The sequence below is a fragment of the Cetorhinus maximus genome, chromosome 2 (genome assembly GCF_964194155.1).
Source record: "Cetorhinus maximus chromosome 2, sCetMax3.hap1.1, whole genome shotgun sequence".
Classification (NCBI taxonomy): domain Eukaryota; kingdom Metazoa; phylum Chordata; class Chondrichthyes; order Lamniformes; family Cetorhinidae; genus Cetorhinus; species Cetorhinus maximus.
This window is the reverse complement of record NC_135880.1, coordinates 179,597,268-179,613,180: the sequence shown is the minus strand read 5'-3', so window position 1 is coordinate 179,613,180 and position 15,913 is coordinate 179,597,268. Positions and strand designations below refer to the sequence as shown.

At 45.0% G+C, this 15,913-nt stretch overlaps 2 protein-coding genes across 5 annotated transcripts in view; both read left to right on the top strand.

Annotated features, from left to right (window-relative positions):
- LOC144668223 (phosphatidylinositol 4-phosphate 5-kinase type-1 beta-like) overlaps positions 1 to 15,377 on the top strand; it is a 387,051-nt gene extending 371,674 nt beyond the window's left edge. For all 3 annotated transcript variants that reach the window (XM_078529999.1, XM_078530008.1, XM_078529991.1), the window contains one exon: positions 14,474 to 15,377. In XM_078529999.1, the coding sequence (XP_078386125.1) occupies positions 14,474 to 15,129 (656 nt within the window). In that variant the 3' untranslated portion in view covers positions 15,130 to 15,377. The remainder of the gene's footprint in view (positions 1 to 14,473) is intronic.
- fam189a2 (family with sequence similarity 189 member A2) overlaps positions 1 to 15,913 on the top strand; it is a 109,331-nt gene that overhangs the window by 53,152 nt on the left and 40,266 nt on the right. The window lies entirely within an intron of this gene.

Below are 15,913 nucleotides of genomic sequence, written 5' to 3'. Positions count from 1 at the left end.
AGGAACGGCCGATATGTTTCCAAGTCAGGATGGTGAGTGGCTTGGAGGGGAACTTCCAGGTGGTGGTGTTTCCATCTATCTGCTGCCCTTGTCCTTCTAGATGGTAGTGGTCGTGAGTTTGGAAGGTGCTGTCTAAGGAGGCTTGGTGAGTTTCTGCAATGCCTCTTGTAGATGGTACACACTGCTGCTACTGTGCGTCAGTGGTGGAGGGAGTGAACGTTTGTGGATGGGGTGCCAATCAAGCGGGGCTGCTTTGTCCTGGATGGTGTCAAGCTTCTAGAATGCTGTGGGAACTGCACTCATCCAGACAAGTGGAGAGTATTCCATTACACTCCTGACTTGTGCCTTGTAGATGGTGGGCAAGCTTCCTGAATTCCTGAGGTGAGTTACTTGTCACAGAATTCCCAGCCTTTGACCTGCTCTTGTAGCCACAGTATTTATATGGCTAGTCCAGTTCAGTTTCTGATCAATGGTAATCCCGAGGATGTTGATATTGGGGGATTCAGTGATGGTAAAGCCATTGAGCATCAAGGGGCGATGGTTTGATTCTCTCCTGTTGGAGATGGTCATTGCCTGACACTTGTGTGCTGTGAATGTTACTTGCCGCTTGTCAGCCCAAGCCTGGATATTGTCCAAGTCTTGCTACATTTGGACTGCTTCAGTATCTGTTGAGTCATGAAAGGTGCTGAATATTGTGCACTCATAAGTGAACATCCCCACTTCTAACCTTATGATGGAAGGAAGGTCATTGATGAAGCAGCTGAAGATGGTTGGGCCTAGGACACTACCCTGAGGAACTCCTGCAGTGATGTCCTGGAACTGAGATGACTGACCTCCAACAACCACAACCATCTTCCTTTGTGCTGGTATGACTTCAACCAGCGGAGAGTTTTCCCCCTGCTTCCCACTGACTCCAGTTTTGCTAGGGCTCCTTGATGCCACACTCGGTCAAATGCTGCCTTGATGTCAAGGGCAGTCACTCTCGCCTCACCTCAGGAATTCAGCTCTTTTGTCCATGTTTGAACCAAAGCTGTAATGAGGTAGGAATTGAGTGTCATTGGCAGAACCCAACTGATCGTCAGTGAGCAGGTTATTGCTAAGCAAATGTTGATGACCCCTTCCATTACTTCACTGATGATGGAGAATAGACTGATGGGGCGGTAATTGGCCGGTTTGGATTTCTCCGGCTTTTTGTGTACAGGACATACCTCGGCAATTTACAAATAGCCGGGTAGATGCCAGTGTTGTAGCTGTACTGAGACATCTTGGCTAGGGGCGTGGCAAGTTCTGGAGCACAAGTCTTTAGTACTATCGCCAGAATATTTTCAGGGCCCATAGCCTTTGCAGTATCCAGTACCTTCAGCTGTTTCTTGATATCATGTGAATTGAATTGGATTGCCTGAAGACTGGCATAACAACATCTTTCATTTATATAGCTTCCTTATTGTCACAAAATGTCCCAAGGCACTTCATAGGAGCTCTGTCAAACAAAATTCAACACTGAGCCACAAAAGGCGGTATTAGGACATGAAACCAAAAGCTTAGTCAAAAAGCTTGGTTTTAAGGAGCATCTTAAAGGGGGAGAGAGAGGCAAAGAGGGAATTCCAGAGCTTAGGGCCGCAGGCAGCTAAAGGCTGAGCGACAAAAATCAAGGATGTGCAGCAGGCCAGAAGCACAGAGATCTCAGAGGATTGTAAGGCTGGAGGAGATTGTGGAGATAGGGAGGGGTCAGGCCATGGAGGGATTTGAAGACAAGGATGAGGGTTTTGAAATCGAAGTGTTACTGGATTGGGAGCCAGTGTAAGTTAGCTACTTGAACTGCGAGGGGGCTGTGTTTTACTAGTTTGCTCTTGTTTTGTCACAAATTGAATGTTCTAGAGAATAAACAAATGAAACTGATTGGGGAATGGCTTTCCCGCTTGGTAAATAGTCCCAGTGAAACCTTGAATTAAATCGGGACCTGGATGGCCTTTTGTATCTGCGATTTAACGTTGAGTCCATGATCAGTAAGTACCTGTTCAACCCTCTCATGAGCGGTAAACTTGCTTACTTAGGCTTCAGCACGCTAGTGACATATAAGGCAGACAAAGCACATGCTTATGTCTGTTTCAGTAGCTTGATTCCTGGAGCAGGTCACCAGCCTGTCACCAGAGGCTATAACATGAGGGGCACTATACATGACTGACCAGGAAACTCTCCCACTCCTACTCCAGACCCTAGGTGTATTTGAAGGATTTGCAAGTTGATAATCAACCAGTCTGGCCTCATCAACACACCTTCCATGGCCATCAGGTACTGGAGTGGGACTTGAACCTAGAGCTTCTGGCTCAGAGGGACACTACCCACTGCACACAAAACTTTTGTGAGCAGCAAAAGTCACCATTGAATGCAAGAGTGCATTGCCGTTATTGTGCCTGACCACACTCTGTCCTCACTCTAACCACAGTGAAATGGTCAGTTGAAAGTGCAGACATTCAGCAGTCACTTTCTGCAACACACTCCCCAGTTGGGAGGCACCAAACCCTGGATATTTGACCTCACATTCACCTCCGGTGAACAGCTGTCATCCTAAATCTCTGAGTGCCCTCATCAGCTGCTTGGCAGGCCTGTGAGTGCCAACCGACAGCAGTTGTTGACAAAAATGAGCACAGGATATAAACTTTCTCACCCTTGCTAAGTTTATCTAGGCTTAAAATCAAAGTTCTGCAGGAAAAACAAAGGTTCAACAAATGAGTAGTAGTGTTTCAACGAAAAGAACGTGCATTTCTATTGCACCTTTCACAAACTCAGCGTGTCCCAAAGTGCTTTACAGCCAATGAAGTGTAGTCACTATAATGGAGGGCAAGGTAGCAGCCAATTTGCACACAGCAGGATCCCACTTAAAGCAATGCAATAAATGACGACATTTTCTGGTCTTTGTTAAAGTAATTGAAAGTTCAACGCTGTTCAGGACACTGGGGGGAAACCTCCCGCCAGCTCTTCTTCGAAATAGCGGCCGTGGGTTATTTAATATTCACCATTCATCAAATTCCAGCCTTGGTAACTGTTCTGCAGGCCCCACCCTGCACCAATTCAACAACATGTGTTCAAGGAGGTGAATGAAATGAGTCGCTGACATTCCTGTAGTTGATGAAGCAATGGGTGGGTGGGGTGGGGGCAGGCAGGAAAGTGGAGTTGAGACCACAACCAGATCAGCCATGACCTTATCAAATGGTGGAGCAGGCTCGTAGGGCCGAATGGCCTACTCCTGCTCCTAAATCTTATGTTCCTGTGACCCTATCCGTTCTGCTTAAGACCTTAAAAACCTTGTATTCCCTGGTATTTAGAAGATCAATGCTGGTTTCTGTAACCCCTTCTCGTAATTTAACCCTTGGAGTCCAGGTATTCTGGTGAATCTGCACTGCACCACTGCGCTCCCTCCAGGGTCAATAGATCCTTCCTAAGGTGTGATGCCCAGGGATTATAGAAAAAAAGCTGGGTGGGGAGTGGTGGATGGAGGTGGTGATGTAGTGGTAATGTCACTGGCCTAGTAATCCAGAGGCCCAGGATAATGCTTCTGGCACATGGGTTCAAATCCCACCACAGCAGTTGATAGAATTTAAATTCGATTAATAAGTCTGGAATATAAAAGTTAATCTCAGTAATGGTGACCATGTAGCTATCATTGATTGTTGTAAAAACCCATCTGCTTCACTAATGTAACCTTTTGGGAAGGAAATCTGCCGTCCTTACCTGGTCTGTCCTACATGTGACTCCAGACCCATAGCAATGTGGCTGACTCTTAACTGCCCTCAGAAATGGCCTAGCAAGTCACTCAGTTCAAGGGCAATTAGGGATGGGCAATTAGGGATGGGCAACAAATGCTGGTCTTGCCAACGATGACCACATCCTATGAAATAATTTTTTAAAAATGGATAGCTCCTTCAGAGAGCTACAGGCTCTATCATTCTGTGATTCTACATTGCCAAAGTATTTGCAAAAAGGGTTCTCTGTTTATTCTGGGAATTTGATCAAAACCTACTTCGATATCAGTGGGAAGAGTAATTTAAGCTCTTAGGGAGCTGAGACTTACCTAGCACAATAATCTTTGGATACAAAATTCAAAAAGATAAGAGGAATAGGGTCAAAAAGCATTCAACAGTGTAATGGATAATCCTTCGTGAGAGATGTATGTGTCAAAACCCTTATCAAAATTGATGAAAACAATATATTTGGACTTGCCTGAGCTGTATAATGTTCTGCATTGCCTTTAAAAGACAAGACCTTCTCCAGAAGGAAATTGGACTGGCTCCTCTCTGATGCACCCATCTTTCACTGACGCAGAGACCAGACATAATTTGGGTGTATGATTTTACACGGATGTTTCATTAAATGGTATAATTTCACGTGTGATATGCTGGATCGGGATAAAATATAAAACATTATGGTTGAGTTGAGAGAGTGAGAAACAGGATGCAATCATGAAAAATTACCTTTTTGAGCTTGCAATCACACAGACAGACAGATAGATAGACAGACAGGTGGACACACACAGCCACATACACACACACACACACACACACACACACAGCCACACACGGACAGATACACACGCACACATGCAAACACGCACACACAGCACAGATACATGCAAACACACACAGATACACACACAGACAGATACGCACGCACACGTGCAAACACGCACACACAGTACAGATACACACACACACGGACAGATACACACGCACACATGCAAACACACACACACAGCACATACATGCAAACACACACACAGATACACACACATGGACAGATACACACGCACATGTGCAAACACGCACACACAGCACAGAAACACGCAAATACACACACAGATACACACACACACACACGCACACACATAGACGTACACACAGACATGCGCGCACACACGCACACAAACACGTTTTTTTAATTGCCCAGACCTTGCTGCAGTAGAGCACCTTGTGATGAGCCCTGTTGGTTAGAATTTGTCAGTACCTGTTGCTCTAACATATTTTGAGCCATAACTCACTGGGAGTGTGAGCTGATAGCAGCACGACCAGGGCAACAGGGTATCTGGGACTTCAATGAAAGATGGGTTCACCTGTGTGACTTCAGAATTGGCAAACTAATAGAGGAACAACAGAGAAGGGAATAGACTGAGCTGGATTCAAATCAGGTACAGAAAGAAATAAAGAGAAGGAAAGAAAGATTGCATTAAGAGAGAGAAAAATAAAAAGAGAAAAAGGAAAAGTAAGATAAAAATGTAAAAGCTAAAATTTGATTTTTAAAAAATCTCTAAAAAAAAAACCAATTCGCTTCCTGCAGAAATATTCTTTTTCTGGGTCAAGGGAGGTTGATTGACATAATAGCAACAATTATCACATTGTTAAATCATAGAACCATATAATGGTTATAGCGCAGAAGGAGACCATTTGTCCCGTCATGTCTATGCTGGCTCTCTGATGGAACAATTCAGCTAGTGCCACTCCCCCACATTCTTCCTTTGCCCTGCAATTTTTTCATTTTCAGATAATAATCCAATTCCCTCTCGAGTGCCTCGATTGACCCTGCCTCCACCACACTCTCAGGCAGTGTATTCCAGATCCTAAACACTCACTGTGTGAAAATGTTTCTCCTGATGTTACCATTGCTTCTTTTGCCAATTACCTTAAATCTATGCCCTCTGGTTCTCAATCCTTCCACCAATGTGAACAGTTTCTCCCTATCTACTCTGTCCAGGCCCCTCATGATCTTGAACACATCTATCAAATCTTCTCTCAACTTTCTCTCCTCCAAGGAGAACAGTTCCAACTTCTCCAATCTACCTATCTGACTGACGTTCCTCATCCCTGGAACTATTTTTGTGAATCTTTTCTTCGCCCTCATGTCTTCACATCCTTCCTAAAGTGTTGTACCCAGAACTGGATGCAATACTCCAGTTGAGGTTGATCCAATGTCTTATTTAGGCTTAACATAACCTCCTTGCTTTTGTACACTAGGCCCCTATTTAAAAAGCCCAGGGTACTGTATGCTTTATTAACCACTCTCTCAACCTGTCCTGCCACCTTCAGTGGTTTATGCACATATACACCCAGGTCCCTCTCCTCCTGCACCCACTTTAGAATTGTACCCTTTATTCTATATTGTCTCTCTGCATTCTTCCTACCAAAATGAATCCTTTCACATTGCTCTGCATTAAATTTCATCTGCCATTTGTCCACTTTTGAAGTTCTACATCATCCTCCTCACAGTTCACAATACTTAAGTTTTGTATCATTGCAGATTTTGAAATTGTGCCCTATACACCAAGGTCTAGGTCATTAATATATCAGGAAGAGCAGGGATCCTAACACCGACCTTTGGGGAACTCCACTATAAACCTTCTCAGGTCTGAGAAACAACTGTTCACCACTAAAGCGCTGCAGGTATACCTAAACCACATGGACTGCAATGGCTCAAGAAGGCAGCTCACCACCACCACCACCTCTAGGACATAAGAGGTGGGCAATAAATGTTGGCCTAGCCAGCGATGCCCTTATCCTGTGAAAATTTTTTAAAACAAACTCTTTGTTTCCTGTCACTCAGCCAATTTTGTATCCATGTTGCTGCTGTCCCTTTTATTCTGTGAAATCTCACTTTGCTCACAAGTCTGTTTATCAAATGCCTTTTGGAAGTCCATGTACACCACATCAACCGCATTGCCCTCATCAGCCCTCCCTGTTACCTCTTCAGAAGTCTCCAGCAAGTTAGTTAAACATAATTAACTATTAATTACCAGCTTTAACTTTCGGCAGCGAGGTTAATGAGTATTTAATGTGAAAATCCAGTACATTCTTAAAAATAACAGGGAGGGTGAAATGCCATTTGTGTGAAGCAATTGGAGGATTGGAGTAAATCAACCAGCCAGTTCTGGAGATTCACAACTCACAGCGTATCTCTTCACAGTGCATTTCAAGGAATTAGAGAAACGCAGCAGAAAAAAAGACCAGATAAAAACAGAAAATGCTGGAAAAACCCAGCAGGTGTGACGACATCTGTGGAGAGAGAAACAGAGTTAACGGGTGGGATTTTCTGCATCTGCCCACCGCTGGGATTGTCCGGTCCCGCCACAAGTCGATGGACTTCTGGCTGGGGCGCCGCCTCTCCCACAGGGGGTTCCACTCACGACAGGGCCGGAAAATCCTGGCCGATGTTTCGAGTCTGTATGACCCTTCTTCAGAGCTGGGGCATACAGAATCGAAACATGAACTCTGTTTCTCTCTCCACAGATGCTGTCAGACCGGCTGAGTTTTTCCAGCATTTTCTGTTTTTATTTCAGATTTCCAGCATCACCAGATGCAGGTGTATATTGCTGGGGAGCTGATATTTTTTCATGTTATGTATTTGCTTGAATTAAGTGCAAGGTAAAGAATTATCCCTTTCCTAATCCTATCCCCCCACCCCATGTACTCTGGGAATTCACCAGGGCTCCTTCGACAGCACCTTCCAAACCCACACACACAGTAGCAGCAGTGTGTGCCATTAACAAGAGGCACTGCAAGAACTCACCAAGGCTCCTGAGACAGCACCTTCCAAACCCACGACCACTACCATCTAGAAGGACAAGGGCAGCAGACACATGGGAACACCACCACCTGGAAGTTCCCCTCCCAGTCACTCACCATCCTGACTTGGAAATATATCGGCTGTCCTTCACTGTCGCAGGGTCAAAATCCTGGAACTCCCTCCCCAACAGCACTGTGGGTGTACCTACACCACAGGGACTGCAGCGATTCAAGAAGGCAGCTCACCACCACCTTCTCAAGGGCAACTAGGAATGGACAATAAATGCTGGCCTAGACAGCGACACCCACATCCCGTGAATGAATACAAAAAATCTTTGGTCCATGGCACCCACAAGAAGTCTGCATGACAGCATTCTGTCTTCCCAATACTCAATTTCCTGTCCAATAAATTAAATGGATGAAAATCCATCAACAATTGAGCATCCCCAGCACGCACACCCCAATGATTTGGCACTTGGGAACTTTTATCCCAACATTCCTCAAAAATAACCTACAGCCTCTCTTCAGGTTCCATGTCCTAAGAGGGCATTGGCAACCATGGACCTCCATATTACTCTCGCTCTGGAGGCATGGATAATCTTCGTTGGTGATACGCTCATCCAATTTGTGAGGCTCTTTAGAAAGGTCGTTATTTGTATACCTTGAACTCTTTTACCATCAATGTTTCTCATTGGCATCATGCTTTCTAAATCATGATTTCTTACTATGTCCCCAAGAAATTCCAACTGTCTCTTCCTGATCTTGGTCAACAGAGACCTTTTGGTCTCAGATTTTCCTCGCACCTCTTCGCTGGTAATGTGACTTGTCCAAAATATCTTCATTGTTCACCTCAAAAACCACAACTCTGCAGCCTCAATTCTTCTCTGCATTGCTTCGCAGATCAACCAACACCCGCCTCCAAATGTCAAAATCGAAGTAGCGTTCCAGGATACTCAGCTAATTTTGGATTGCTCATAACTTCTTTCATTTTTGGAAATGCACCCTTGGCTGTTCCAATCCTTCGTCTTATTTCTTGGTTGCACTTTGCGTCTGATGTAACTTGCTGCCTAGATAACAATAGTTGTCTACCTGTTCGACCTTTTTCAGTCTTCACGGTGATCTTACATTCTGGTATGATTTTCTTTTTGGACAGTTTTTTTTTTCTTTTCTTACAACTTATGCTCATCCCTTTCTTCTCACTTTCACTCACAACTCTATCCAAAACCTTTTGCAGTTTCTCTTCAGAATCGGCAATAAGAACGGTGTCATCGGCGTACCTTATTTTATCAAGGTTGTAACCTCCAAAATATAATCCAGGAAGGTCTTCAATCTCTCCAGGAATTGATTAATTAATTAAGCAAGACTACAGTACCATATGAAATGTCTGTTGACCATGTAGTTACTTTTATTCCTGCTGAGTAGGATTGGAAGAAGGAAAGAACTTACATTTATATGGCACCTTTCGAGACCTCAAGACATTCTAAAACACTTTACAGCCAAATAAGCACTTTTTTGAAGTGTAGTCACTGTTGTAATGTAGGAAATGCAGCAGCCAGTTTACACACTGCAAGCTCCTATCAAACAACAATACGATATGTGTCCAGATAACCTTTTTTTTGGGGGATGTTGGTTGAGGGGTAAATGCTGGTCAGGACACAGGGGAGAACTTGCCTGTTCTTCTGTGAAATAGCGCCGTGGAATCTGCATGAGACGTCAGGCAGAGCCTCGGTTTAATGTTACATTCAAAAGATAGCACCACTGACAGTGTGGCATTCCTTCAGCCCTGCATGACACTAACTATCAACCTAGAATTTCACACTCAAGTCCCTGGAGTAGAGCCTGAACCTACAACCTTCTAACTCAGGGACAAGGGTGCTACCCCCTGAGCAACAGTTGGCGTGCAATCCTGGTACTGGTTGCCAAATAGTGCTATTAAGAGGTGCTGGGTGGAGACTGTCTCAACTCATTTAATGTAGGACAATTAGAACTGGAAATGGATGATGTTTTCTTTCTTTCACTGAATGTGGGCATCGCTGGCTCTGCCAGCATTTATTGCCCAACCCTAATTGCCCTTGAGAAGGTGGTGGTGAGCTGCCTTCTTGAACCGCTGCAGTCCATGAGGTGTAGGTACATCCACGGTGCTGTTAGGGAGGGAGTTCCAAGATTTTGACCCAGTGACAGTGAAGGAATGGTGATATATTTCCAAATCAGGATGGTGTGTGGCTTGAAGGGGAACTTGCAGGTGGTGGTGTTCCCATGTGTCTGCTGCCCTTCTCCTAGGTGGTAGAGGTCATGGGTTTGGAAGGTGCTGTCTAAGGAAGCTGGGTGAGTTGCTGCAGTGCATCTTGTAGATAGCACACACTGCTGCCACTGTGTGTCGGTGGCAGTGGTAAAGAATGTTTAAGGTGAGGAATGGGGTGCCAATCAAGCAGGCTGCTTTGTCCTGGATGGTGTTGAGCTTCTTGAGCATTGGAGCTGCACTCAACCAGGCAAGTGGGGAGTATTCCATCACACTCTTGACTTGTGCCTTGTAGATGGTGGACAGGCTTTGGGGAGTCAGGAGGTGAGTTACCTCCTGCAGAATTCTCAGCCTCAGACCTGCTCGTGCAATCACAGTATTTATATGGCTGGTCCAGTTCAGTTTCTGGTCAATGGTAACCTCCAGGATGTTGATAATGGGGGATTCTGCGATGGTAATGCCATTGAATACTTTGATCTCATCAGATTGGACCGAATTCAAATGAGTATTTGTGTGATACAGTTTAAGTGGTGGTTTTGTTAATGTGGTTCATTGTCAATAGCTGTCCTTTTGGCAGCTACTGGCAGTCAGTGTGCCTGATGTGATTGATCTACAGTGACTTCCATAATGCAGGATTAATGATTGTAAATTAATCATTACTTATCGAGTAACAGTGAGCAGTTTGATTGCCCAATCATAATTCATGGAATTGTACAGCAAAGGAGGACCATTCGGCCCATTGTGGCTGTACTGCCATTTTCAAAAAGCTATCGAATTAGTCCCACTCCCCCTCCATAGCCCAGCAAAGTTTTCCTTTTCAAATACTTATGCAATTGCCTTCTGAAAGGTGCTATTGAATCTGCTCTATCGCTCTTCCATTCATTCCAGATCACAAGAAGTCAAAAAACAAAGTCATCTCATCTCAGCTTTGGTTCTTTTGCCAATTGCCTAAAATATATTGCCTCTGAAAAGTTACTAATAGTTAGTAACTAACTGCCAGTGGAAACAGTTTTTCCTTATTATCAAAATCCTTCATAATTTTTGGACGCTTCTGTTAAATCTCTCCTTGACCTCCTCTGCTCTAAGGAGAATAATCCCAGCCTCTATGTTTCTCTGCATGACTGAAGTCCCTCATCCCTGGTACCATTCAAGCAAATTTTCTGTGCACCTTCTCCAAGGCTTTGACGTCCTTTCTAAAGTGCCACACCCAGAATTGGACACAATACTCCAGCCGAGGCTGAACCAGTGTTTTATAAAGGTTTAACACAACTTCACATTTACTAAACATCAATGAACATGATATAAGGTTTGGGCCACATGAGGGGCAGATTTCTTGGCGTTTGGCTCAAGTTTCAAGGTGAGTAGAACAGAAGCAACATGAGGACATTTATTTTTACCCAGTGGGTTGCTGCGATCTGGAACGTGCTGCCTGAACGGGCGGTGGAAGCAGATTCAATAGGAACTTTCAAAAGGGATTTGGATAGACACTTGAAAGGAAAATAAATTACAGGGTAATGGATGAAGGAGCAGGGGGGTAGTGCGACTAATTGGACTGCTCTACTAAAGTGCCAGCACAGACACGGTGGGTTGAATGGCCTCCTCCTATGCTGCATCATCCTGTGACCCCTCTGAAAAATGCCTCACTCAACTTCCTCAACAGAATTCACTCTGCCCATCAATTCCCACAGTACATCAAACCCAATAAAGAACAAACATGGTTGTCACCAAACGGCATCTCACAAAGCTGATGCCCATTTATGTTGCAATGATGGGTTGGCTGTTGGAGCTGTCATCAGATGCAGTGCTGCAATCTAAGCAGGGCTGGGATTGTGTCTCCGGAGGATTGGAATGCCATGGTGTGAAGTGTTTCTGCTCTGCGTCCAGCAGATAATCAGTACAACGTAAATAGCCATCACTTCTTGCTGTAGGGTCTTCTGTCCAGTTCTGGCCACAGTGGGATGAGAGCTGATCCATACAAGTTGGTCTTGCAACCTGTGTTTAACTACTTTGTCTCAAAATGACCCTGACATCAGGAAACTTGGTGACCATAGGGAACGTTCACATTCATGACTATGGAGCTATTGAGCAGGTGCAAATCCCACTACCACTATTGTGAAACTCTTTCGAGTTATCAACAGTCACAGATTGCAACTCTTTCGAGTACAATCACAGTTCTTGGTTTCCGGGAGTGGGACATGAACCCACAACCCTCTGATTCAAAGGCGAGGGTGCTATGAACTGAGCCACAGCTGACACCTCAACCACCACTATTGTGAAACTCGTTCGAGTTATCAACAGTCACAGATTGCAACTCTTTTCGAGTACAATCACAGTTCTTGGTTTCTGGGAGTGGGACATGAACCCACAACCCTCTGATTCAAAGGCAAGGGTGCTATGAACTGAGCCACAGCTGACACCTCAACCACCACTATTGTGAAACTCGAGTTATCAACAGTCACAGATTGCAACTCTTTCAAGTACAATCACAGTTCTTGGTTTCCGGGAGTGGGACGTGAACCCACAACCCTCTGATTCAAAGGCGAGGGTGCTATGAACTGAGCCACAGCTGAAGAGCAGGATGTTGACTGTATAATAATTGGGTGTTTAATTGTATTCAGGTGGTGGGCATTAGCTGGGGATTCACTTGTGCTCCTGTAAATAGGAGTAGATTAAAACCATGGTTGTTGGGTTTGGAGGTGCATGCTTGTAAAGTGTATCTCTGTAAGTAAAAGTTTAGAAAATGTGTTAAGATTAGGCTTCAGCTCTATCTTTCATAGCTGTCCATAGTAAAATAAAGGGAAGTTCTTCCCATTATCATGGCCAATGTTTAGCCCTCAACCAACTTTACTAAACAAAAAACAACAAACTATCTGGTCATTATCACATTGTCACTGTGTGTGGGTTGGGTACCATGTTTCCTTCATTACCATGTTTCCTTCTTTCAAATTAGTTCTTGGAACATGAATGTCATTGGCAAAACCAGCATTTATTGCCCATCCCAAATTGCTGGTGAGCAGGTAATGATGAGGCACTTACAACTGAGTGGTTTGCTAGGCCATTTCAGAGTCAAACACTTTGACGTGGGTCTGGAATCACATGTAGGCCAGACCAGGTAAGGATGGCAGATTTACTTCCCTAAAGGACATTAGTGAACCAGATGGGCTTTTATGACAATCCAGTAATCTCATGATCATGAGTGCAGCTCCAACAACACTCAAGAAGCTTGATACCGTCCAGGACAAAGCAGCCCACTTGATTAGCACCCCATCCATAAACATCCACTCCCTCCACCACCGATGCACAGTAACAACAGTGTGTACCATCTACAAGATGCACTGCAAGAACTCAAGGCTCCTTAGACAGCACCTTCCAAACCCATGACTGCTACCATCTAGAAGGACAAGGGCAGCAGACACATGGGAACTCCACCACCTGGAAGTTCCCTTCCAAGCCACATACCACCCTGACTTGGAAATATATCGTCGTTCTTTTACTGTCACTGGGTCAAAATCCTGGAACCCCCTCCCTAACAGCACTGTGGGTGAACCTACACCACATGGACTGCAGCAGTTTAAGAAGGCAGCTCACCACCACCTTCTCAAGGGCAATTAGGGATGAGCAATAAATGCTGGCCCAGCCAGTAATGCCTACGTCCCATGAATGAATAAAAAATTAATTAACAAAATTAGCATTGTAATTCCTGATTTATTAATTAATTGAGTAGACATGGTGGGATTTGAACTCATGTCTGCAGAGCATTAGTTCAGACCTCTGTGATATTAATCTAGCAACATTACCACCACACTACCGTTCCCAAACTGAGACTGGTGTATCTTTTACGTTCAATCAACGTGATTCAAGACACAGTGTGAAACGTAATAAAGTGCAGCACCATATTTTTTGGCAGCAACATGCTAACATTTGGCAGAGGTGAGTGGTTCAGTGGGTAGCAATTCTACCTTTCAGTTGGAGGGTTGAAGGTTCAAGCCCCACTCCAGTGACTTAAATGTAGTAGACTGATATGCCAGGTTCAATATTGTGGGTGTGCTGCACTGTCCAAGGTGTCACCTGTTGGATGAGGTGCTGTGGATACCCTTGGATGGAAGCAGAAGATGCCATGGCACCATCTTGATGGGGAGCTGGCATCGTGGCTGATACCTAACCCTCAACCAACATCATTAAACAACAGCTTATAATTTCTTCTATTGGAATGGTGATTACCCTACAAAAGTACTTCAGTAGCTGTAAAGCTTTGTGTTGTCCTCAGGTGGTACAAGGCACTTTAGAAACACAAGTATGTCTTTTAATAAATGTCGGATTGTTTGGAAATAGCCACAGTTCTGCATCGCAGCAATCGCAGTGGAATATTGAATCGATGTGATTTTAATCATCGGGATGCTGATAGTGTAGCTAGACTCTTCACTAAAGTTCCCAGAATTCGGTGCCCTATGATGAATAAGAGCAAAAGCAGGTCTTGCTGACTCTCGTTCTCCCTTTCTTTCTCCCTTTTCCTCTTTCCGTGTCACGTGAACTCACTCCTGATGACTGGGGTTTTCATTATCTCAGATCTGTTGACTCTGCACTTCCTCTGTGTCTGAGTAATCCCCCACTCGGCTCAGAGCAGAGTATAAAAGAGGCGGCCAAACGACCACTGATCATCAGCCAGGCTTCCAGGAGCTGAGAGTGAGAGCAGCCATGTCAGAGAAGGCGAGTCGCACAACCCCTCAGTCCGAGCGGAAGCACCCGCAGCCCAAGAACCCCGACATTGGAAAGTTCGCCTACAGGATGTGGGCCTTTGAGCATGAGAACTTCCAGGGCCGCTGCAAGGAGTTTTCTGGGGAGTGCATGAATTTGTGCGACAGTGGCTTCGAGAGAGTGGGCTCCATTCGCATTGACTGTGGGCCCTGGGTGTTCTACGAGCAGGCCAACTTCTGCGGAGAGATGTTTGTCCTGGAGAGGGGAGAATATCCCCGCTGGGACTCCTGGTCCAACAGCCACAGGAGCGAGTACATCATGTCCTTCAGGCCCATCCTAATGGAGTCAGAGCAGCACAAAATCTGCCTGTACGAAATGGCGGAGTTTAAGGGCCGCAAGATGGAGATCGTCGACAATGACGTTCCCAGCCTGTACTCCTACGGTTTCACCGACAGAGTTGGCAGCGCCAGTGTGGCCTGCGGGACCTGGGTGGGCTACCAGTACCCAGGTTACCGCGGCTACCAGTACGTGTTCGAGAAGAATGATTACAAGCACTGGAACCAGTGGGGAGGCCGCAAGCCAGAGATTCAGTCCATTCGCCGAATCCGAGATAGCCAGTGGCACAAAGTTGGCTGTTTTAACTAGGAACTGGAAGAGGACTGACCCCAGGGATTAACAGAGCGACGTTGGCTCAGTGAGTGAGTGCAGGGTGGTGCGGGAAGACAAATACTTCTTCAAAAAACAGCATTCATCAGACTTTGCAGATATTGCACGGTTGAAGTGCACACAGGCTATTCAGTGGGGGGTTTAGATTCTGTTGATGAATTATCCGATATGAAACTGGCTTTTACAAAGGACATTGAAATGGTTGCAAAAAATAAACTCACTTCAAACGAAAGAAAAGGCTTTTGTCCTGTTCTCGTGTGTTGCTTTACAAATCTTTCCATCATAGTGCTGAAAGATCAGACGTAGCTCAGCACTGGCAATAGGGTACCCCCAGACCGCACCCACATACCCTGCATATAGCACAAACCAGGGGTCTCTAGGAATCAATTTACCCAGAAACCTACAAAATGTGATGACTTACCTGATTCAAGGGTCATAAGTTCAAGGTAATTGACCTCAGGATGTTCCTAAAGTGCTTTACAGCCAATGAAGTACTTTTTGAAGTGTGGTCACTGTTGTAATGTAGCAAAGCTGGCAGACAATTTGTACACAGCAAGATCCCACAAGCAATAACGTGACAGTGACTAGAAAATCTGCTCTCAATTATGTTGGCTTGGGGAATAAATATTGGGCCAGAGTACGAAGGAGAACTCCCCTGCTCTTCTTTGAAATGGTGCCATGGGATCTTTCTGATCCACCATGAGGGCAAACAGGGCCTCAGTTTAATGTTTCATCTGGAAGATGATATCGCCAACAGTGCAGC